Source organism: Lithobates pipiens, unplaced genomic scaffold (genome assembly GCF_037356315.1).
Source record: "Lithobates pipiens isolate NorthernLeopardFrog02 unplaced genomic scaffold, aLitPip1_a1.2 Scaffold_22, whole genome shotgun sequence".
NCBI classification, from domain to species: Eukaryota; Metazoa; Chordata; class Amphibia; order Anura; family Ranidae; genus Lithobates; species Lithobates pipiens.
In genome coordinates, this window is record NW_027507784.1 from 85375721 (window position 1) to 85401720 (window position 26000).

At 45.6% G+C, this 26000-nt stretch overlaps 1 protein-coding gene across 5 annotated transcripts in view; it reads left to right on the plus strand.

Annotated features, from left to right (window-relative positions):
• Positions 1-23550, plus strand: part of PRKAG3 (protein kinase AMP-activated non-catalytic subunit gamma 3) — a 63856-nt gene extending 40306 nt beyond the window's left edge. For 3 of the 5 annotated variants that reach the window (XM_077447830.1, XM_077447831.1, XM_077447832.1), the window contains 4 exons: positions 7088-7125; positions 7802-7948; positions 13491-13584; positions 22951-23550. In XM_077447830.1, coding sequence (XP_077303956.1) covers positions 7088-7125; positions 7802-7948; positions 13491-13584; positions 22951-22973 — 302 coding nt within the window. In that variant the 3' untranslated portion in view covers positions 22974-23550. Of the gene's footprint in view, positions 1-7087; positions 7126-7801; positions 7949-13490; positions 13667-22950 lie in introns of all 5 variants that reach the window. The other 2 variants (XR_013261787.1, XR_013261788.1) reach the window with 1 other exon arrangement.
• Positions 23551-26000: the final 2450 nt, after the last annotated feature.

Sequence of the window (26000 nt, forward strand, 5' to 3'; positions counted from 1 at the left end):
AGTAAGTGGTGCAGAGTTCAGGGGTCAGGAGTAAGTGGCGCAGAGTTCAGAGGTCAAGAGTAAGTGGTGCAGAGATTTAGGGGGTCTGGAGTAAGTGGTGCAGAGTTCAGGGGGTTGGGAATAAGTGGTGCAGAGTTCAGGAGGTCAGAAGTATGTGGTGCGGAGTTCAGAGGGTTGGGAGTAAGTGGTGCAGAGTTTTAGGGGGCCAGGAGTAAGTGGTGCAGAGTTCAGGGGGTCGGGAGTAAGTGGTGCAGAGTTTTAGGGGGCCAGGAGTAAGTGGTGCAGAGTTCAGGGGGTCAGGAGTAAGTGGTGCAGAGTTCAGGGGGTCAGGAGTAAGTGGTGCAGAGTTCAAGGGGTCAGGAGTGAGACAGGGGAACGGCTTCTGGCATAAATTCTTCCATCCCCAAGCAAATCCACTTACACCCCTCTTTCCAAACTCCTCCAAGCACTATCTACACCTTCCCAAATGCCACCATAAATTCTTTTATCCCCCCTCTGCCCGTATAAATTCTCCACCCCCCCGTCCAATCTCAGTACTAATTCCAACATAAATAATCCTATCCCCTCTACTTCTGTGTACCTTCTCCTCTTTAGCGGCATACTCAGCACCCTGAACACTCTTCTTTACCTCCATTCCCGCCACTCCCCTCTCCATACATCCATACACAGACTCCAGCTGTGTATGGAGAGCTGCCGCCAGCTCATCTGTGCCACCTGCCAGTGCCACCAAACAGTACACAACAGTGCCACCCTTCAGTGCCCACAGTGCCACCCATCAGTGCCCACAGTTCCACCCATCAGTGCCCACAGTGCTACCTATCGGTGTCACCAATCAATGCCTCATCAACAGCGCTGTCCATCAGTGTCACCTACCAGTGTCCATCAGTGTCACCTATCAGTGCCCATCAGTGTCACCTATCAGTGCCCATCAGTGCCATCTATCAGTGGTACCTATCAGGGCCCATCAGTGCCATCTTATCAGTGGCCATCAGTGCCGCCTTATTTGTGCCTATTGGTGCAGCCTATCAGTGCCCACCAGTGCCGCCTCACCAGCGCATATCAATGAAGGAGAAGAATTACCTGTTTGCAAAATGTTATAACAAACTATGAAACATGATTTTTTTAAATGGTACATTTTTTTTGCTTGTTTAGCAAAAAATAAAAGCCCCAGCTGTGATCGAATACCACCAAAAGAAATCTCTATTTGTATGAAAAAAAATGATAAAAATTTCATTTGTGTACAGTGTTGTATGACCGCGCAATTGTCATTCAAAGTGCATCAGCGTTGAAAGCTGAAAATTGGTCTGGGGAAGGAGGGGGGTTTAAGTGCCCGGTAAGCAAGTGGTTAATGCAGCCAGATAAAACCCATCAGAACAGGTTATATTGTAGAGGATACAACCTCTGTACCCTGGGCAGACCGTGTCCTCTAATCTGTTCTATACATAGAACACCGGAGTCATCGAGAAGAGGAGCCGGATAAGATTCTTCCTCCACCGCAGGACAGGAATTCAGGGAGAGTTCAGTGACCTCGGAGAGCTGCTAAAGGGAAACCACTGGAGACCTCTGACTGTTATATACGAGGGACCATAAACAGCTAATTGCTCTTCAGAGGGAGAACTACTATACACTAAATGGAGTGTCACCATAAATGATCTGTGATGCATTACATAGAGTAGGGGTGTCAGTGGTTCATCGTGGGTCACATCAACTTAATGACTATCCTTAAAGGACCGGTTGTATCTGTAATGCCGCGTACACACGACCGGGCTTTTCGAGGGACTAGGTCCGACGGTCTTTCCAACGGACTTTCGGCGGAGTCCCGACAGATTTTCCAAATGAACAGACTTGGCCACACACAATCACCAAAGTCTGACGGATTTGAACGTGATGACCTTTGGCCGGACTAGAATAAGGAAGTTCATAGCCAGTAGCCAATACCTGCCCTAGGTTTTTGTTCATCGGACCAGCATACACACGAACGGATTTCTCGGTCCAGCAGAGTTTCGGTGGGAATGAGTCAGGAGTACGTGATGCAGAGTTCAGGGGGTCAGAAATAAGTGGTGCCTGTGGTGTGGACGCCGTCACACCACCAGTTCAAATATAGAGTGCTGCGCACACCCTCGTCTCTCCGCCCATTGATATTTATTGTTTTCTACAGGTATTCATACCCAGAGGCGACTTGGGAAACCCCATTCTGGGGCCCATTATCATGTTGTTAAGGGGTTATTTATTATAATAAACCCCACCGATTGTCTTTGGGGGAAGTTGATATATATCTTATCCTTCATTCTGCAATATTTCTGGAGGATTATACTGTATGTTACCATTCTACTGTAATATTCTTAAAGTGTGGCCATTTGTCCTTGGCATTATTAAGTGTTCCTACCTTACATATGCAGAGGTGCGCTGCTACTAAGAATTGCCACGATATTTTTATTTCCTGCTCTCTACCCCTGATGAAGGTTCTGCAATAGCAGAGACTGGAAACGCGTCGGGCTTGGCACATCAATGAGAGTATCAGTGTTTTTTTGTGTAGATGTTTTTTATGTATATTTCTCTGATTGTATTTTATTGGAGACACTTTGTGTCTGGGTGTCTCCTTTTATTTTATTGTGCAATAAATAAAAATAAGTTTTACCTTTAATTTTGGTGGCATTGGTGGTCCATTAAAGTCCCATTAAAGGGGGTTTCTTTTTTGCATTGATGTAGGAATGGGACCGCCATGCCACAGCCTTTGACACAGTGAGAGCCCCGTACTTTTTGTTCTTCTAAAACTAACCCTCCCTGTAACCCCAACACTAACCCCCTCTGTAACCCCAACACTAACCCCCCTCTGTAACCTCAACACTAACCCCATCTGTAACCCCAACACTAACCCCCTCTGTAACCCCAACACTAAGCCCCCTCTGTAACCCCAACACTAACCCCCTCTGTAACCCCAACACTAACCCCCTCTGTAACACTAACCCCCTCTGTAACCCCAACACTAACCCTCCCTGTAACCCCAACAAAAATCCTCCCTGTAACCCCAACACTAACCCTCCCTGTAACCCCAACACTAACCCCCTCTGTAACCCCAACACTAACCCTCCCTGTAACCCCACCACTAACCCTCCCTGTAACCCCAACACTAACCCCCTCTGTAACCCCAACACTAACCCTCCCTGTAACCCCAACACTAGCCCTCCCTGTAACCCCAACAAAAATCCCCCTCTGTAACCCAAACACTAACCCCCTCTGTAACCCCAACACTAACCCCCTCTGTAACCCCAACACTAACCCTCCCTGTAACCCCAACACTAACCCTCCCTGTAACCCCAACATTAACCCTCCCTGTAACCCCAACACTAACCCTCCTTGTAACCCCCGAAACGAACACTTCCTGTAACCCCAACACAAACCTCCCTGTATCCCCAACACTAATGCCCTACTAATGTACACATGGTTGGACTTTCCGACGAAAAATGTGCGATCAGATCGTGTTGTCGGAAAATCCGATCGCGTTTGGGCTCCATCTGACTTTTTCCGTCGGAATTTCCGACACACAAAGTTTGAGAGCTGGATCTAAAATTTTCCAACAACAAAATCAGATCATTTAAATTACGATCGTGTGTAGACAATTCCGACGGACAAAGTGCCACACAAGCTCAGAATAAATTACGAGACGAAAGATATTGGCTACTGGCCCGTTTATAGTCCCGTGGAACGTGTTCTACGTCACCGCGTTCAGAACGATCAGATTTTCCGACAACTTTGTGTGAACGTGTGTATGCTAGACAAGTTTAGGCCAAAATCCGTCTGAAAAAATCAGATGGATTTTGTCATCGGAAAGTCCGACCGTGTGTACAGGGCATTACTCTCCCTGTAACCCAAAGCTAACCCTCCCTGTAACCCCAACACTAACCCTTCATTTTACTGTTATACCCCGTACACGGACTTTCCGACAATATAACCGTGGATTTTTGTTCAAAGGTTGTTGGCTCCAACTTGTCTTGCATACACACCGTCACACAAATGTTGGCCAACAATTCGTGATATCTCCATTACAAACGCTAGTTTTACAAGACTGAGCGCTTCTGGCTCATACTTGATTCCGAGCATGCGTGAACTTTTGTTGCGACGGACTTGTGTAAACACGATCAGCAAGTCCGACAACAAAGTTTTGTTGGCAGAAAATTTGAGAACCTGATAGCCAACCTTTGTTAGCGGAAAGTCCGAAAACAGCCAACATTTCCCGTCGGAAAATCCAATCGTGTGTACGGGGCATAACACTGACCCTAAAGGCCTGTACACACGATCTGACTTTTTGACAACAAACATGCAAATTATCTGTTTTAAGGTAACATCCGACCGTGTGTACGCTCCATCGGAAAAACTTTTTTGGTTTTCATTGAACTTTTGTTGGCTGTGTGAACGGACAAATTTTCCGGCAACAAAAGTCTGATGGAGCAAAGTCCGATCGTGTGTACAGAAAACCATAGGACTTTTGTACAAAGTACAAACATGCATGCTCAGAACCAATGCAAAAGATCAGACAACAATACAGAAGTTGACCAAAGGTGGCGGTAAAGAGCAGAAAAACCACGTGATTTGGTGAAAGTTGGTTTAAAAAGTCCTGCTGTGTGTATGCAATACAAGTTCACGGCGGACGCCCTTTGTACAAAAATCCACGGGAAAGTTTGTACAAAGTCCGATCGTGTGTATGAGGCTTTACACTATCCCTCTCTGTTAGTTCCTTGTCAGCTTCAGGGATGGTTTAAAAAGTGTGGCCGTCCCATCTTATGACATGTGTGGTTAAACATCGAAAGCCAAGCGGAAAGCTAAATCATTACAGCAGCAAAAATAAGAAGGAGCCCTTTGTACTGTCTTCTTGGTAATCTTACTTAATACTGTGCCTTTAGTGCTGAGCCGGTGACCCTGGTCCGAGTCCAAAGACCCTGTTCAGGGACCGGAGCAATGTCCATCTCTTCACCGCACGAGGACACAGCTGCTGCCTGAGAACGTGGCATTGCTGCATATTAATAGCTCTGCCTGTCCATAGTCAGTGACAAGCATGGCACATGGTGACCGGGATTTACATGTATTATTATGATTATTATTAAAGAATTAAAGGCATTGTTTAAACAAGGAAATCCTTTCTGTACCCATTCAAGGAAAACAGAGTAGTTCCGTGATAAATACAATCATTACTTGTTCCAGCATTTGGATCTGGAAACTGACAGACAAAATAATGATGTGCAAAGGATTTAAAAGTAACAGAAGTCCTCAGTGACTCCATTAGGTATTGTAGTTTTAGGAATTAACCAGCATACAAGCTTGGTTTTGTTTATCATTTAGATCAGTAATTTTCCATAATCGCTATTGGGAGAGGGAACTGAGCTGCTAAAATAATTTCTAAATGACTTCAGGGCATCTGAATTGATTATGGAACCCGAGGATGAATTGCTCCACAGCGCCTGCAGCTGCAGAGCTCAAACTTCTTTTTTTTTTCTTCTTCTTCTTCTTCTTCTTATATTTAACCATTTCCCGTCCGGCTTATAGCAGAATAACGGCTGGGTGGTGGTTGCGTTATCCTGACTGGACGTCATATGACGTCCTTCAGGATAACAGCCACCGCGCGCCCGTGGGGGAGCGCATCGCAGCGATTCGTGGTGAGGTGTGTCAGTCTGACACCCTGCTACACCCATATCGGTAAAGAGCCTCCAACGGATGCTCTTTACCACGTGACCAGCCGTGTCCAATCATGGCTCATCACGATGTAAATAGGAAGAGCCGGTGATCGGCTTTTCCTCACTCGCGTCCGACCGGCAGCTCTCCTGACAGGGGGTGTCGGCGCCGATTGTTTATCAGTGCAGCCCCCCCCTCAGATGCCCACATTGGACCACCAGGGAAGCTGCCAGGACCACCAGGGAGGCACATAACATGTGGGTGGCCAGGTACATCCCCCCAGGCCATCCACATGTGCAAATTAATGCCAGATCTGTGCCACTCAGTGCCCACATATGGGCACTGACTGGCACCAGTATGTAACAGAACAATTAAGTGATGCCCAGCAATGCCACCCATCAGTGCCATCTATCAGTGTCCATCAGTGCCACCTATCATTGCCACACATAAGTACCCATCAGTGCCGCCTACATGTGCCCATCAGTGCCGCCTATGAGTGCCCATCAGTGCCACCTATGAGTGCCCATCAGTGCCACCTATCAGTGCCCATCAGTGCCACCTCATTGGTGCCACCTCATCGGTGCCCATGAGTGCCGTCTTATCAGTGCCCGTCGGTGCAGCCATATTAGTGCCCATCATTGAAGACAAAAACGTACTTATTTACAAAAAAATACAATTAACAGAAACAAAGAAAAAACAGTTTTTTTCAAAATTTTTGGTCTTTTTTTATTTGTTGCGCAAAAAATAAAAATCGCAGAGGTGATCAAATATCACCAAAAGAAAGCTCTATTTGTGGGAACAAAATGATAAAAAATGTGTTTGAGTACAGTGTAGTATGACTGCGCAATTGTCATTCAAATTGCAACAGCGCTGAAAGCTGAAAAGTGGCTTGGACAGGAAGGTGTCTAAGTGCCCGGTAAACAGGGGGTGGGGGGGGGGATATTTACTGTTATTGGTGGTGTCCCTGTCTCAAAAAATGTCCCTTTTTCAGAGACAGAAGAGAAAGGAAAACTCTGTCTGCTAAGAAAACCCCACCTAGCATTTCTGGCCTTGTTTATCTTGAGTAAGGGCAGGTAATTCCTGCAATCCATCTGCCCTTAGCTCAGGCATGCATGCAGGGGGGTGTGCTTAGCTGAGAAAACCCCTGGTTTTTGAAGACTCCTGGGATATATGACATCATGTGCCTAGGCCTAAAAACCAGGACGTAACTGAGGAAATATGAAAAAAAAGGAAAACAAGAAAATAGAATATTCCTTCCTATTTATTACTAACGCTAGCAGCATAAGGATTCAAAACAGTTAAGGTTGATTGAGAGAGTGAAGATCCAATTTAAACTCTCAACTTTCTGCAATTTCTTTTTGTATTGTGTGTCTTCCCTGTGTTTCTTGGGTTTTTAACTCCTTTTTATTTTACTTTTCAGGGCAAGTTGTTGGTTTGTACTCCAGATTTGACGTCATAGTGAGTACATTCAATTCAATAATCTAAAGTGTTTCATGAAAAAAAGGAGAGGCAATTAAAGTGGTTGTAAACCCTCACTTATACCCAGTGCAGTGCCTGGCCTCAGGTGATACACAGAAATGAAACAAATCATCCTACGTAAATTGCACCTGTTTATCTGCAGTCTTCTCTTCTCTACATCTGTTCAAAGTACTGAATTTATGAAACTTGTTTGAGAGTTCAGAAAAAAAGGAGCAGAGAGCTGAAGTTATACTCTTTAGAGCTCCGTGAGGAGAGCTCTGAGATCTGATTGGAGGAAAGGGACACAACCCACTTCACACAGCACACAGAAACAGATCTGAGGCTGTCAATTAGCTGAAGATCCCTTCCCGTCACCATTTTTCTATTGGTGTCAGGAAAACTTGTCAGAAGTAATTCATGCAGATACCAGAGGAATGAAGCAACAGACAGACATTACATTTAGTGCTCTGGATTGAGAGAAGCACATACTATAGAGGCATATGCTTTGTTCATATTGCATGTCTGAGGTTTACAGCCACTTTAAGTTAATGAAAACTGTAGCAAGTTCATCTCTGAGACAGATGTAGAGTTCTTCTGTCTATTTCAACATCACCAAGTATTGGATAGTGATTTTAGTTTGTTTTTTTCTCAATCTATGATTTGGTTTATATTTTAGCACTTGGCAGCACAAAAGATCTATAACAACCTGGACATAACAGTGGGCGAGGCTTTACGGCGACGTAGCTTGTGCCTGGAAGGTGTCCTGATGTGTTACCCCCATGAGACCCTGGAGACGGTGATAGACCGCATAGTAAAGGAGCAGGTACTGAATATAATCCTGGGTTGTATGTGGTCTCTCTGCAGACAATGCTTATCCTTCAGTGGAGACAACAGAACCAAAGGTGCCCTTCTTTTGGCCCTTCTTTTGGCATCTGTATGTTTTGGGCTTTCAAGTAGAACTAAACCCAGTCCCTGATATCTCATATAACTTTAACCTGCTAATGTACGCTATATATTCAAACATTTGTAGACACCTATTACTTCTATATGGATTTGTTGGACTTCCCATTCCAAAACTATGGGCATTAATCTAAAGTTGGCCACTTCACAGTTAAACAGTTTTGGAATATATTTTGGGGAATTTGTGTCTGTTGAACCAAAAACACATTGGTGAGGTCAGGCACTGGCTTGCAACCGTGTGTTTCGGTTCATCACAAAATTGTTCTGTAGGGTTTTGGTCCGGGCTCTATGCAGGCCACTCAAGTTACTCCACACCAAACTCATCAAACCATGTCTTTCTACAGATGATGGTTGAGAAGAAGTTGTTTGTTTCATTTTATCCTAAAGGTGTTCCGTAGGGTTTAGGTCAGGGCTTTGTGAAAGCCACTAAATTTCCTGTACACTAAACTCGTCAAACCATGTTTTTTCTAGAGCTGGTCACTCGAGTTCCTCTACACCAAATTTGTTGGACATCAAAAATCCAAACCCTGAGCATTCATTTGAAGTTGTCCACACCGTTGCAGATATAAAAGCCTCTACTAAGCCTCTACTCTTGTAGGTTTCCACTAGATTTTGGAGTATTCCTGTGGGCATTTGTGCCCATTCTGCCAAATGAGCATTTGTGAGGTCAGGTAGTGATGTTGGATTGGAACACTATCAGTGTTCCAGTTCATTCCAAAGTAGTAGGGTTGAAGTCAGGCTTTGTGCAGGCCACTCGAGTTCCTCCACACCAAATTCATCAAACCAGGTCTTTATACAGATGATGGTTGAGAAGAAGTCTTTGTTCCATTTTAACCAAAGGTGTTGAGTAAGGTTGAAGTAAGGTTAAAGTCAGGGCTCTGTGAAAGCAACTTGAGTTCCTTCACACCAAACTCATCAAGCCATGTCTTTATACAGATGATGGTTAAGAAGACGTCTTTGTTCCATTTTAACCCAAAAGTGTTCAGTAGGTTTGAGGTCAGGGCTCTGTCAAAGCCACTCAAGTTTATCAACACCAAATTCCTCAAACAATGTTTTTATGGAGCTGGCCACGTGAGCTCCTCCACCAAAACTTGATGGACATCCCATTTTTTTTTAAGTTGTCCACTCTGTTGCAGCTATAACTGCCTCCGCTATTCTATGAAGGCTTTCCATGAGATTTTAGAGTGTTTCTGTGGGAATTTGTGCCCATTCTGCATAAGGAGCATTTGTGAGGTCAGGTAGTGATCTTGGATTGGAACACTATCCAGTTCACCCAAAGGTGTTCAGTAGGGTTGAGGTCAGGGCTCTGTGAAGGCCACTCAAGTTCTTCCACACCAAACTCATCGAACCATGTCTTTATACAGATGATGGTGGAGAAGAAGTTGATTGTTCCATCTCATTCCAAAGGTGTTTAGTAGGGTTGAGGTCAGGGCTCTGGGGAAGCCACTCAAGTTCCTCGACACCAAACTCATCAAGCCATGTCTTTATGGAGCTGGCTTTGTACACAGGACAAAAAATGTTCTAAAAAGTCTTTGCATGACATAGTCTTACCTTTTAGCCCTTGTACACACGGTCGAAGATTCCGACTACCAAATCCGTCGGAGTAATTCCCACGGATTTATTCCGGAAGAGGTCCGGAAGTGATGTTGCTAAATTGTCGGAAAATCAGATTGTACATAATGTGATGACGTTATTTCGTTAGACGGGACTACGTTCAGGCTAGTAGCCAATAGCTTTGGTCTAGGAATTTGATCTAAGCATGCGTGGCACTTTGTCCGTCGGAGTAGGCTACACATGATCGGAGTATGTCCGATAGGAGCATTTTGTCGGAAAGTTGTACCGGCAAGTTGGAAAACTTGGTCCGTCGGATATTCCGACGGAAACAGTCCGATGCAGACCACACACAGTCGGAATATCCGCCAAAACGGTCCGATACAATCTCCGACCGTGTGTACAAGGGCTAAGGCTCCATTCACATCTCAATGTTTTGTAGCTTGAAAAACGCTGAAGGAGAAAAAAAATCAATTATTCTCTATGGAGATGGTTCACATCTCCACTCCAAATCACCTTTAGCTCAAAAAAGTTCTGGAGCTTTTTTCCTAGCTAAATTTGGGCAGATTTTGGGCCCTTTTCTGCTTTTTACATTGGTGACCTTTTGACCTGTACAAAATCGAGACAAAAACGCAGCAAAAATCACAGTAAAAAATGTGGCAAAATCTCGCTGCTTTCTGCCTAAAAAAAGATACACTCAGGTGTGAATGCAGCCTCGGGTGGACAGGAGCAGAGTCAGGAATTGTGTCAGGGAGTATTCAGCCCACCATATAACAAAAAAAAAATGTATGGTTGACTTACCTTATAGCACATGTGTTAGTGAATAACTCCTGAGCTACCAAGTGATAGTCCTCAAATTATGAAAATAAACCTGATAAATAGGCCAAATAATAATATGAGGGTTGCTGCATGCACAAAATTGTGTTTGCACAATTCATAAATAAAGTATAAAAAAAGTGTGCTACACTAATACCTTATAGTACAGTCATAGGCGTGTGTACAGGGTGTGCCTGGGCACACACGAATCACCCTGTGTGTGCAGATTCCCCCTATTAAAAAATAATAAAGAATAAAATGAAACATAAAATAATAAAAATTTAAAAAATTACACCGATCTCTACCCTACTGACACCGTCCACTGTTCTACTGGCACTGACCTCTACACTATTGACACCGTCCACTGCTCTACTGACACCGATCTCTACCCTACTGACACCATCCACTGCTCTACTGACACCATTCACTGCTCTACTGACACCGATCTCTACCCTACTGACACCGTCTACTTCCCTACTGTTACGATTTCTACCCTACTGACACCGTCTACTTCCCTACTGTTATGATCTCTACCCTACTGACACCGTCCACTTCCCTACTGTTATGATCTCTACCCTACTGACACCGCCCACTTCCCTACTGACACCGATCTCTACCCTACTGACACCATCCACTGCTCTACTGACACCGATCTCTACCCTACTGACACCGTCCACTTCCCTACTGACACCGATCTCTACCCTATTGACACTGTCCACTTCCCTACTGACACCGATCTCTACCCTACTGACACCTCAACCACAGGGCTTAGTCATGGGGGGGGGAGTAAAATATGTTGGGGGTGTGGCCTGGATGGAGTTAGGCTGAGGCTGTTATCACCTATCACATCCTGGGCTTGTATAGTATGATGCCTGAGATATTTCTGTCCTTGTTCTGCGGATTACATGAAGTCTGGGCGGACTCCTAGCCTGACCTGCAACCACAGTGGATTACACCAAATGGGGGACATAGATGCTAGATGCAGATGCTAGATGATAGAGTGGAGACCCTAAAGTTAAGATTTCTGCTAAATCAGAAGTAGTGTTATTTTATACAGTGGAACCTTGGATTACGAGCATAATCCGTTCCAGGGGAATGCTTGTAATCCAAAGCACTCGCATATCAAAGCGAGTTTCCCCATAGAAGTCAATGGAAACGAAGATAATTTGTTCCGCATTGACTTCTATTGCATGCAATACCGCATGTGGCCAGAGGTGGGGTGGCGCCGGAGAGCCTCAGAAATACTCCCCCCACACCTCTGGCCAAATGCGGTACTACACACCCCATTAACTTGCATTATGCTTGTTTTGCAAGACAACACTCGCAAACCGAGTCAGAATTTTTTTTAAAAAGTTGCTTGTCTTTCAAAACGCTCGTTAACCGCATTGCTCATTAACCAAGGTTCCACTGTAGCTCAAAAATTACAGAAATTGTCTTGCTCCTGGCAGATTTCTGGATATCTTTCACCAACCACAGGAGCAGGCTTCCCCAGAAAAAGCTAGCAATCAATGCAAGAAAGTGGCAAATCCTGTTGTTTTTCTTTGTCAATCAACTTTTTGAGGCTCTACAATACATACTGCCTCTCCACTAAATCCTTATTCCTTTTTTTATTTATTTTTTATTTTTTTGCATTTTTGTTAGAATTTTTTGCAAGTCACCACCACTAGACCCTCAACACCAAAACCAAAACCCTACTAGTATCAGTATTGTAGGGTTCTACATACACTCAACAGCCACTTTATTAGGTGCACCTGTCCAATTAGTTGGTAACACAAATCGCTAAGCCAATCACAAGGCAGCAAATCGATGCATTTAGGCATCTAGACATGATGAAGACGACTTGCTGAAGTTCAAACCGAGCATCAGAATCGGGAAGAAAGGGGATTTAAGTCACTTTGTACGTGGCATTGTTGTTTGTCCCAGACGGGCTGGTCTGAGAATTTCAAAAACTGCCGATCTACTGGGATTTTCACTCACAACCATCTCTCAGGTTTACAAGGACTGGTCCGAAAAAGAGAAAATATCCAGTGAGCGGCAGTTGTGTGGAAGAAAATGACTTGTTGATGTCAGAGGTCAGAGGAGAATGGGCAGACGATAGAAAAGCAACAGTAACTCAAATAACCACTCGTTACACCCAAGCTATGCAGAATACCATCTCTGAACGTACAACACATTGAACCTTGAAGCAGATGGACCACAGCAGCAGAAGACCACTCCGGGTGCCACTCCTGTCAGCTAAGAACAGAAAACTGGGGCTAAAATTCGCACAGGATCACCAAAATTGGACAATAGAAGCTTGTAAAAACGTTGCCTGGTCTGATGAGTCTTGATTTCAACTGCGACATTCAGATGGTCAGGTCAGAATTTGGTGTAAACATGAAAGCATGGATCCATCCTGCCTTGTATCACCAGTTCAGGCTGGTGGTGGGGGGTGCAATGGTGTGGGGGATATTTTCTTGGCACACTTTGTTTATCGTTTAAATGCCACGGCCTCCCTGAGTAATGTTTCTGACCATGTCCATCCCTTTATGACTACAGTGTCCCCATCTTCTGATGGCTCCTTCCAGCAGGATAATGCACCATGTCACAAAGCTACAATCATCTCACCACTGGACAATGAGGTCCCTGTCCTCCAATGGCCTCCACACTCACCACATCTCATCCGATAGAGCACCTTTGGGATGTGAAAACGGGAGATTGGATGTGCAGCCAACAAATCTGCAGCAACTGGGTGATGCTATCATGTCACTGTAGACAAAGAATGTTTCCAACACCTTGTTGAATCTATGCCACCAAGAATGAAGGCAGTTCTGAAGGCAAAAGGGGGTCCAACCCAATACTAGCAAGGTGGACCTAATAAAGTGGCCAATGAGTGTATATACCCATTTACTTTCCATGTGCACAGTTTGCTGTGGAGAGGACAGTAGCTGTTCGGTGTCCACAGAACTTAGCTGAAGGTTGTATCAGGTTGAGTGAGTTCAATAGCTGGTTTTCCATTTTACGTGTCTATTTAACTCTTGTATTTCCTTACATGTCAGGTTCATCGGTTTGTACTGGTGGATGAAGAACGCCGACCCCGTGGAATTGTGTCACTGTCGGACATCCTTCAGGCCCTGGTTTTAACCCCCGCAGGTATTGATGCCCTTAATTCCTAACCCTGGGAAGGCTCTTTTCTACCTTCACCCTGCACCTCCTCCTCCTCTCTAAGGCTCAGGTATGCAGGAGAACAGTGTGAGAATTGTCTGCACAGCTGAAACCTGCACTTTGTACCCAGGCCTTTTCTGCTGCCTCTGAGAGTTTTTGTGCCTTGCCTAAGTTTTTGCTTTCCTCTGCTGCTCTCTGAGGTGCCCTGGGTTCAACTGCTCCCCTACCACCAACACGCAACTGTCTTGTTTTACTTCTCTGTCTATTGTAAACTTTATCTTACAAATAGACATTGGGCAGAATGTGTGAGTAATGCATGCCCTGTATTGTCTTCCCTTTAAATAAGTCTATGTAAATGTCCAGGGCTCAACCGGGGATAAAAGTAGCCAGGGCATATATAGAGTAGCCGCCATGTCTGTGCCCCCTGCCAGCTCAACATTGCAAAGTCAGCAAATATTTCAACAGGACAGATGGTAACAATGTATCTCTATTGCTTCTGATAAATGATTGGCCAAGTAAAGGCTTTGACTGCAGGACTAATACACACTAAAGACCACATACAGTGCCTTGAAAAAGTATTCACACCCCTTGGAATTTTCCACATTTTATGTTACAACCAAAAACGGAAATGTATCAGGGAAATGCAGTCAGGGGAGGCAGGTGAGGCTATGGGGCTAGGTAGCCTAAGTCCTACCTCACCACTGGTAAAAATGTGGGGATCCTACGACTTATAGTTCCAGAGATACGGGACTCCTTGTGCAGCCTGTCAGAAGCTGCATACAGAGCGCCCAGTTTAAATACAAGCTGGCACACTCTGTTTGCAGCAGACTGAGAGGATGAGCTGACAGTGCCTCTCCTCACCTCTTTTCAGAGGCACTGAGCTCAATGGACAGCTTGGAGCCTTGGACCAATGGTAAAGTAACATTAGCCCCAGCTGTCCAATAAAAATGCTGCAGTGGAGGCTCGCCTCTCACTGCAATGTCATAGAAGGAGCATGTGTCTAAAAGACAAATACTCCCTTCCAGCCCTCTTAACTACGAGGAAAAGACATGGGTTTATGGGTATAAGATTTACCCACAATACCATGTTTTTCTCACACAGTTAAGAGGGAGAATTGAGAATCTGCTGCTGTTGAAAAGGTACAAGCTAAATCATATATTTATGTGCTATATGTTATAACAAAATAATTTATTATTTATCTATTTACTGTGAAATTACTGGTTGGAAGTTATAACCTCCAACTTCAGTAATGTGTCCGTTAAGCCCCCTGCTTGAGTACAGTTTTTGAAAATATAGTAAATTACCTTAAAAACAAGCTTCAATGCTTGCCACAGATTCTCAATTAGATTTAAGTCTGGACTTTGACTGGGCCATTTTAACACATGAATATGCTTTGATCTAAACCAGGGATCTCCAAACTTTATAAACATAGGGCCAGTTTACCGTCTGTCAGACTTTAGGGGGGCCGGTCTGTGGCCATTGGAAGCAGAAAATGTCCCAGTATAAGTGGTTGTAAACAATGCCCCATGTTTGGTGTCAGTGAGAGAAATTTTGCCCCATCATTGGAGTGGTTGGGAGGAATTGTGCCCTATGATTAGTGTCATTGGGACCCATTGTTGGTGTCACTGGGAGGAATTGTGCCCCTTCATTGGTGTCATTGGGCTCCATTGTTGGTCTCACTGGGAGTATTTGCACCCCATCGATGGTTTCACTGTGTCCTATTGTTGGTGTCATTGGGAGGAATTGTGCCCCATTGTTGGTGTCATTCGGCTCCATTGTTGGTGTCATTAGGAAGAATTGTGCTCAATTGTTGGGGTCATCAGGAGGAATTGTGCACCTTTGTTGGTGTCAGATGGGGAGAATTGTGCTCCATTGTTGGTGTCAGATGGAGGTATTCTGCCACATCATTGGTGTCATTGGCCCCATTGGGAGGAATTCTGCTCCATCATTGGTGTCATTTGGCCCCATTGCTGGTGTCATTAGGAAGAAACGTGCCCCTTTGCTGGGGTCTTCGGGAGAAATTGTGCACTTTTTTGGTGTCAGATGGAGAGAATTGTGCTCCATTGCTTGTGTCAGTAAATTAAATAGTGCCCCAAGGGCCGGATAAAAACAAGCAAAGGGCCACATCCGGCCCCCAGGCCACAGTTTGGAGACCACTGATCTAAACCATTCCATTGTAGCTCTGGCTGTATGTTTAGGGCCGTTGTCCTGCTGGAAGGTGAACCTCCACCCCAGTCTCAAGTCTTTTGCAGACTCTTATGCCCTGTACACACGGTCGGGCATTCCGACCACAAAATCCATCGGATTTTTTCCGATGGATTTTGTTTGAAACTGTTGTTGCATACACACGGTCGGACAAAGTTGTTGGAAAATCCGATCGTTCGGAACGAGGTGACGTTCGTTGCGTACGACGGGACTACGTAGAGGCCAGTAGCCAATAGCTTTGGTCTTGTAATTTAATCTGAGCATGCGTGGCACTTTATCCGATCGGAATTCTCTACAAACGATCGGAAAAATGTCCAATCTGATTTATTTGTCTGAAAATTTTAGATACTGCTTTCAATTTCCGACGGAAAAAGTCCGATAGAGCCCACACAGGATCAGATTTTTAATATAATCTGATCGGATCTTTTCCGTCGGAATTTCCGACCGTGTGTACAGGGCATAACAGGTTTTCTTCTAAGATTGCCCCATATTTGGCTCCATTCATCTTCCCATCAACTCTGGCCAGCTTCCCCGTTATTGTTGTAATGCCGCGTACACGCGATCGTAATTCTCGTTAGAAAAACTCTGATGGTTTTCCCAACGGAAACCCGACGGAATTCGGCTCAAGCTGTCTTGCCTACACACGGTCACATCAAATTCCGATCATTTATAACACGGTGACGTACAACACGTACGACGTGACTAGAGAAAGGAAGTTCAATAGCCAGTAGCCAATAGCTTCTATCTCGTAATTGAATCTGAGCATGCGTGATTTTTGGCGTGTCGGAATTGCATACACACGATCGGAATTACCGATAGAAAGTTTTACCGTCTGGAAAATTGAGAACATGCTATCAATTTTTGGCTGTTGGAAATTCGGACAGATAAATTCCGATGGAGCATACACACGGTCGCATTTTCCGATGAAAACCTCTCATCGGTCTTTTTCTGGACGGAATTCCGATCGTGTGCACGCGGCATAACATGACAAAATGTGGAAAATTTCAAGACGTATGAATACTTTTTTTTAAGGCACTGGTATGGTAAAAAAGAAGAGTGTGTCAGTCTGATGTATGGTCTAGTTAGATGTTTAGACTTTTTGCTTTTAGACCAAACCATCACACCAAACTCCAATGAAAATACCTGCTTGGACCAAGGTCCATGGCCCCATCAACACACCTCGTTTTCTGATGCTCTGAGACTCAGCAACTCTTTGGCACATTCTAAAACTGTTTGAAAGCCAGTCTTGGTTGAAATGGAACCTGTTGCCAGGCTGTGGACAGTAAAGTACTTATATACTGTTGACAAGCAGCGAATAAGCTTTAAAGCAAGCCCTCCATGACCTTTGTAGCTACAGACACTGTGGAGTAATTCATCCTAAAGTTTCACAGCAAATGCACTGAAGTTGTTCAGGCTGTTCTCTTAGCAGCTCTGCTCCCCTCCCAGAATTCCTGCTCTGTGTTTACATGATATTGGGTGCTGGAAGACTGCTGAGTCTTTGGGGAGGGAGCAAGGTGGGCTGAGCTATAGAGACAATACTGAGATGGGGGAAACAGGGGAACCTAAGCTGCTAACACCTTGATGGGAGGGGGGAGCAAGGTAAACTGAACTTCTGAATCACTGCTGGGCAGGAAGGTAAGCTAAACAGCTGAACCACTGCTGAGAGGGGGAACGGGGAAGCTGAGCTCCTGTATCATGCTGGAAGGGGGCAAATTGGGAAAACGAAACTGCTAAGACACTGATTGGAGGGGGGAGCAAGATAAACTGAACTGCTGAGTCACTACTGGGAAGGAAGGTAAGCTAAACTGCTGAATTACTGCTGGGAGGGTGAACTGAGCTGCAGAGCTCAACAATGTTGGCAGAAGGGAGCAGGGTTATCTAAGCTGCCAAGTACCTCTGCTATGTCAGCATTAGGCATCAGATAATGGGAGTAAAACCAATTGTCGCTACGGGCATTTATCATTCATTGATTGATTCATCATAACTGATAAAATACACAATATAGTCAAAAGTATTGGGACACCTGCCTTTACATGCACATAAACTTTAATGGCACCCCATTCTTAGTCCGTAGGGGTCAATATTGAGTTGGCCCACCCTTTGCAGCTGTAACAGCTTCACCTCTTCTGGGAAGGCTGTCCATAATGTTTAGGAGTGTGTCTATGAGATTGTTTGACCATTCTTCCAGAAGCGCATTTGTAAGGTAAGGCACTGATGTTGGACAAGAAGGTCTGGCTCGCAGTCTTCAGTCTAATTCATCCCAAAGGTGTTCTGTCGGGTTGAGGTCAGGACTCTGTGCAGAGCAGTCAAGTTTCTCCACCCCAAATTTGCTCAAACATGTCTTTATGGACCTTACTTTATGCACTGGTGCGTAGTCATGTTGGAACAGGAAGGGGCCATCTCCAAACTGTTCCCACAAAGTTGGGAGACTGAAATTGCCCAAAATGTCTTGGTATGCCTTAAGAGCTCCCTTCACTGGAACTAAGGGACCAAGTCCAACCTCTGAAAAACAACCCCACACCATAATCCCCCTCCACCAAATGATTTGGACCAGTATACAAAGCAAGGTCCATAAAGAAATGGATGAGACTGCACCTCACCCAACAGAACACCCTTGGGATTTATTAGAGCGGAGACTGCGAGCCAGGCCTTCTCCCCCTATCAGTATCTGACCTCACAAATGAGCTTCTGGAAGAATGGTCAAACATTCCCTTATGCCGCGTACACCTGATCGGACTAGCCGGCGGACCAGAGTCTGGTGGACAATTCGCCCGTGTGTGGGCTCCAGGGGAATTTTTCTTCCCAAAAGTCTGGCAGACTTTGAAAGGAGTCTTGACTCAAAATTGTCCGCCGGACTCGGCAGTCCGGCGGATAGTCCGCCCGTCTGTGTGCTAGTCCGCTGTACTTTTGAAATTAACAGACTTGCCCACACACGGAGTAAAGTCCGTTCATTTTGAATCAGCGAGATTGACACCTCGCAAGCCCCGTCACCTGATATGGATTTAAAAGGGAACCCCTATGCTGAAAAAACAGAGTGGGGGTCCCCCCAAAGTCCATAGCAGACCCTTATCTGAGCACGCAGCCCGGCCGGTCAGGAAAGGGGGTGGGGATGAGCGAGCGCCCCTCCCCTCCTGAGCCATACTAGGTCACGTGCCCTCAACATGGGGGGGTGCTTTGGGGAAGGGGGGCCCTGCGGCCCCCCCACCCCAAAGCATCTTGTCCCCACAAGGGCCTCTTCCCGACAAACCTTGCTGTTGGTTGTCGGGGTCTGCGGCCGGGGGCTTATCAGAATCTTTAGTAAGGGGGCCCCCAGATTGCGGCCCCCTACCCTATGTGAATGAGTATGAGGTACGATGTACCCCTACCCATTCACCTGGGGAAAAAAGTGTACAAAAAAACAACACAGGTTTTTAAAGTACTTTATTGGACAGCTCCGGGGGTCTTCTTCCGGCTGTGTGCTCGGATAAGGGTCTGCTATGGACTTTGGGGGGACCCCCACGCCATCGGTGTAGGGGTTCCCCTTTAAATTCATACCAGGTGGCGGGGCTTGTGAGGTGTCAATCTTGCCAATGGAGGCGGCGACATTGACTTCCTTCGCTAGTTCTGTGTACCTGGAGCCACGTTCACAATGAACAAACTTTACTCCGTGTGGGCAAGTCCGTTCATTTCAAAAGTCCGGGGGACCCGCGCCTCTGGTCGTGTGTGGGCGTGTGTGCAGGTCCGCTAGTTCGGAAAGTCCGGCAGACGCTGCAAATAGTCTGATCGCGTGTACGCGGCATTAGACACACTCCTAAACCTTGTGGACGGCCTTCCCAGAAGAGTTGAAGCTGTTATAGCTGCAAAGGGTGGGCCAACTCAATATTGAACCCTACGGACTAAGACTGCAATTAAAGTTCATGTGTGTGTAAAGGCGGGCGCCCCAATACTTTTGACAATATAGTGTAGCTACATTCAGGGTATTTTATAATCAGACACAAAACTCAGAAACATTGTTATCTTTTGCTGCTCTGCATGCGATGTTTAGTGTTGCCGCACCCTGTAAACCCTGCATCCCTCGGTGATGACATCATCTCTTAATGTCACACTGAAATGTCTTTTTGCTTCCTGGAATTACTTCCTGGCTTCTGAAAGTTTTTTAAGAGGAATGTATAATTGTTGTGTATATATATTTATTTTCTTTTTTTATTATAGTCGGGGCTAAAAAAAAAAGCAAAAATATATTTTAGTCACAAAAAAATGTATTTGTCGCATGTTAATATTACATAATCTTCTATTCATCCACCAGGTGGCGCTCTGGTCTTCTTTTCACACGATTATCATGATTCGTTTTTTGCTGTGCTGAATGAAGACCATTGTTTTCAGAACTTAATGAGCCCTCAGAGCAGGGACTCTTCTCTTATCAAGGGCTCAGTTTGAGGTTTTAATCAGGCAAAGGAAGCTGCAAAGCAAGCTTCTCTACTGTACTATTTAGTTAACACCTAGTGATATGGGAACCTTTTTCGACATACTGTGTATGTTTTTTTTTTTACTATGCAAAAATTGTACACAAAGAGTGAAAAAGATATAAAACAGCTTAAAACATACACACTTCAAAGTAGGCTTGTTAGTAACTTCACGGACAGGAATACATGCTTTACATATCCTAATGTTCAGCATCAGTTTTTCAAAAAGTTCCACTTCACCATTTAAAAGCTGTTGATGGTCTCCAATCCAATGGTTTTCTTTGGGTTGAGATGTTCCCATCAATCTGCTGCAGGTGGGGATTTCCTCAGTCTCCCCTCCCCCCAGTGATCTGACGGTAAGGCTTGGTTCACACTGGTAGGACATGCGCTCTGACTTTGATAGTACCTGTCGCATAACATGTAAAAATCAATGTTTCCCTATGAGAACCGTCTTATCTGGTCTGACTTTTGTAAAGGTTCCTGCACTACTTAGGTCCGATTTCAGCCCATTGAATTGAATGGAAGTCACATCCAAGTCAGATCAGCATCTTAATTCATCCGACTTGTGACATGCGACATGTGCTCAGAGACAATCTTAGCTAAATTTATTGGAAAAAAAAATGGCGTGAAGACTTCAAAATCCATACCAGACCTCAAAATCCATACCAGATCCGAGCATGCAGCCTGGCAGGCCAGGAAAGGATGGGGGGGGGGGGGTGGGAGACAGGGGAGCAGGGGGTGCTTTGGGGCAGGGGGTGTCCATGTTGATGGGGACAAAGGCCTCTTACCCACGACCCTGGGCTGTGGTTGTGGAGGTCTGCGGGCAGAGGGCTTATTGGAATCTGGAAGTGCCCTTTTAAGATTCCGCCCCCCTCCCATGTGAATGAGTATGGGGTACATAGTACCCCTACTCATTCACCCAAAAGAAAAACTGTGTACTGTAAGAAAAACAAGAGGCCTTTATTAAAAATGAATAATGTCCTCCGTGGTAGCTCCAACATCAATCACGATGTCCGCCGCCAACCCAATAACATTTTTTAAACACTTGACATCCACGCTATCACGGCCACAGCGCGGATCTGAATTCCGGGGAGGCCGTCATACGACGGCCTCCCCTGTGCACGCTCCCTGCACGTGCCCTACAGGGTGCGTGCGGAGCGTGCTCTGATCACCGAGTCACTGACACTCGGGTGATCACCGATCCGAGTAAGGGGCCAGTCTTGGCCCCTTACCATGTGATCAGCTGTCAGCCAATGACAGCTGATCACATGATCAAAACAAAAGCTCGGTGATTGTTTTTTTTTCTCCTCACGCTGACAGCGGAGGAGAGAAAAAAAAAGCTGATCACCAGCTCACCTTAAAGGGATATCGGTCCCGAAGAGGAAGAGGCAATTATGCCTCATTTATGCCACCTATCAATGCCCACAAGGGCCACCTATCAATGCGCACCAGTGGTGCCAATCAGTGCCACCTAAAAGTGCTGCCTATCAGTGTAACCGATCAGTGGCCATCACTGTCACCTATCGGTGCCCATCAGTGCCGCCTCATCAGCGTACATCAATGACGGACAAAAATGACCCGTTTTAAAATTTTATAACAAAATAAAAAAAGAAACAGCACAGGTGATCAAATACCACCAAAAGAAAACTCTATTTGGGGGAAAAAAATTATAAATATTTCATTTGGGTACAGTGTTGTATGACCGCACAACTGTCATTCAAAGTGCATCAGCACTGAAAGCTGAAAATTGGTCTGGATAGGAGGAAGGTTTAGGATAGGAGGGGGGTTTAAGTGCCCAGTAAGCAAGTGGTTAAAGAGAAAATGCTCCTCCAGTTCTTATATAACTATGGGGCATGGCCATTCAGTGATATCACCTAAATAACCCACCCTCTTTTTTTATGTCACCACCCCAGACATGATGGGTTTGTGACGTCATGAGGGGGTGGGGTCTTCCCCTAAGCACCTCCTCCCCATGTTGAGGTCATGTGGCCTGGTATGGTTCAGGGGGGGGGGGGGCACTCTTGGCCTTCCAGGCTGCATGCTTAGATAAGGGTCTGGTATGGATCCTGTTCATTTAAGTTGCATGGAAGTCAGATCGATGTCAGGCCAAACTTGCAGGGCAAAGTCGAATCGACAGTCGGATTGACAGTCGCATGACTTTCATGTCGAATCAGTGTGAATCGGGCCTAACATAGTCACTTTGTTGCAAGTCACAAGGTAAGGTGCTGCAGCAGGAGCTGATATATGTCAGACATTTCTGAGGGCAGACAAGCACATTACAGGCACCAGGATTGACATATTTTTGGCAACTGAGCCCAAGAAGTAGATGGTGACCCTGGATGATGCCTAAACAAAGAGGGCCCGTTCCTTCGGGAGAGAAAAACAGCTGAAGGTATTGTCCAGGGGGGGGGTTCTGTGAACTTTGTGAGAGGTAATTCATGATTGGAAGTGTCACATTTACAGTTAGGGGTGTATTAATAAAACTATTTGCACGGCTATTCCTGCATTATGGCCACAAGATGGGGCTAGGGGTTATTATACTGCATTATGGCCACAGGATGGAGCTATTGATTATAGGAAATACATACTTATTTCCTATGATCTCCACTTTAGGTAGAAAAAAAATAAAAAAATAAAATGTAATGAGCAAAAACATCACGAGGCTCCCACAACTGTGCATCACACTCTCTTTTTTTGTTGTTTCCAGGTTTAGACCGCAATAACTTGTGACAGATTGGCCAGAGCAGCGATCGGACATTGGTCTCTCTGGGATAGGTTTATGGGGCTTTCTGTGGCTTGGGGGGAAATGTGGAATTCCCTGGAGAGGTCCGGGGTTGGTCGAGGCAGAAATCCCGAAACACTTGGAAGGAACGGTACCTTTTTCGAGTTGATGGCCCAGAGATGCCTCCTTATTTATTTAAATGGAGATTATTAATTTGAGCTTCTCAAAACACCATTCAGCCAATCGGAGACTGCGAACCAAGTTTTGGAATGTGGAGGAGATGGATTATGACGAACGCTGTGGACGTTGAGAAATGGACTTTGGTAGTTCCTTAAATCTAGACATTGTGGAGTGTTGTCCATACGTCTGTCCTGTGGATCATGTCCCCGGACTCAGAGCGGGACTCATCACTGTGAGAACTCTTCATGGATGTCTATGGATGCCGCATACGTTGTTTACATTGGGAGCGCCCATATGGCTCATTTACTGTTTTTAAGAATTTCTATTTTTAAAGGGGTTTCCATTTTCAGAAAACTTTTATGTTTCAAAAAAAAAGTTGACCCTGGTGCCGGTGACCATTTAGAAGTTGTCGATCTCAGTATATCTCACTAATACTTTGGTGTAAATAGGCTGTGTTTCTACTGCCATGGGAAAGAGGGTGCACCAGCCTGGCACATTTATACACTTTATACACTATGATTCATAAGCCACCCAGGTCCAATAGGGTCCACGCATTTCAAGGTGTAACCCCTCTTTGCCAGAGCCAAATCTGTAGCACATGCTGATCAGCATGGAAAGAAGCCACCCAGGTCCAATATGGTTGACGCGTTTCAAGGGGTAACTATCAGTGGAAAATCTGTAGCACCTGCTGCTCAGCATGGGAAGAAGCCACCCAGGTCCAATATATCTGATGTATTTCAAGGGGTAACCCCTCCTCGTCAGAGCCAAATCTGTAGCACCTATTGCTCAGCATGGGAAGAAGCCATCCAGGTCCAATATGTCTGATGCATTTCAAAGGGTAACCCCCCCCCCCTTTGTCAGAGCCAAATCGGTAGCACCTGCTGATGAGCATGGGAAGAAGCCACCCAGGTCCAATATGGTTGATGCGTTTCAAAGGGTAACTTAATCAGTGCCAAATCTGTAGCACCTGCTGCTCAGCATGGGAAGAAGCCATCCAGGTCCAATATACTGACACATTTCGAGGGGTAACCCCTCTTCGTCAGAGCCAGATCTGTAGCACCTACAGAAATCTGTAGCACCTAGCACCTACAGAATCTATAGCACCTGCTGATCAGCATGGGAAGAAGCCACACAGGTCCAATATGGTTGACGTGTTTTAAAGGGTAACTTCATCAGTGCCAGATCTGTAGCACCTGCTACTCAGGATGGGAAAAAGCTACCCAGGTCCAATATACTGACATATTTCGAGGGGTAACCCCTCTTCATCAGAGCCAAATCTGTAGCACCTACAGAGCACCTACATAATCTGTAACACCTGCTGATCAGCATGGGAAGAAGCCACACAGGTCCAATATGGTTGACGTGTTTCAAAAGGTAACTTCATCAGTGCCAAATCTGTAGCACATGCCGAAGAAGCCATCCAGAACCAATATGGCTGACGTATTTCAAGGGGTAACCCCTCTTCATCGGAGCCAAAACTGTAGCACCCGCTGATCAGCATGGGAAGAAGCCATCCAAGCCCAATATGACTGACGTGTTTTAAGGGGTACCCCCTCTTCATCAGAGCCTATTCTGTAGCACCTGCTGCTCAGCATGGGAAGAGGCCATCCAGGTCCAATATGGCTGACGTATTTCAAGGGGTATCCCTCTTCATTATAATTATCAGAGTGGCTCTGATAAAGAGGGCTTTCCCCTTGAAATGTGCCAGCCATATTGCACCTGGATGAACTTCTTCCCATGCTGGGAAGCAAGTGCTACCGATTTGTCGTCTGTGACTTTGAATATATTAATGCGCTTGTGAACTCATTTTTTTGTGAGTATAGTAGTTGCTTTTAGGAATCAATAAATAGTGTTTTAGACTTGGTTCACATCATTGCGATTTGGATGTGGTTTCTCCACATCCAATTCGCAATAGCAGGAGATTTTGACCGTCTCTCTATGGAGCCAGTTCACATATCTCCGCAGCAGGTCTGGGGGGGGGTTTTGCACAAAAATGCTGTGCGTCTTTTGGTCCATTTGAGGTCCGAATTCAGCCCAAAGTTCTGGCTGAAATCGGACCTGAAACGGTGAACCGGGACACCCTGGACCCCTGCTGTGAGCCAGATGTGGCGATGGTGTGAACCGAGCCTAAAGGTAATGCGCCAGGCTGGCGAGCCCTTTTTCTGTTGTTTCTCATTGCTGTGCATCATGGGACATTCTCAGGCCTAAGAGGGCAGCAAAGCCCGATGGCGTCATTTAATCTAGATTTAGACCAGTGGAAACCTACCGGTCTTTTAGCACCACATTTGAGCGCAGGAGGTTGTTTTTACTGTGTTTCTACTGCCCCTTTAACCTGGAGGTCGGAGGATTTGGGAGATATGCCGCCGGTGCTGCAAAAATTATAACACTGGTCGTGTTCAACAGGCAGAACCGCCGCTAAAAGTGGGCCATTTAAGTGAAGGGGGCTGTGCTACCAATGCCCTGCAGCTGAGTGTAATGCACCACATTTCCTGTGCAACTGCATCCTTCCAAGCATTAAAAGAGGCATTGAGGAGGCGTCCTTTGTGCTGCCTATCAATTGCTTTTCAATTAAGGAGCGGCAGACATGAGTGAAAGTCCTATGCCCATCTTCTGAATGCGGGTTCAGCTGAAGAAGTAAGAAGGCACAGATCTCAGCTGAAGATGTAAGAAGGCACAGATCCGTGTTCCTGCTTAGCAGAAACACAGGATTTCTACCTTCCCTTCTCAAAGAACGGCGATCTGCCTTGTTTACATTGGGCGACCGCCGCTCTGTTTCCCGCCGGACCCGTTGATTGGCTCCAGCTGTGTCCAATCTGCCCCAGACCATGGAAGTGCAGATACATGATTCTGCACCG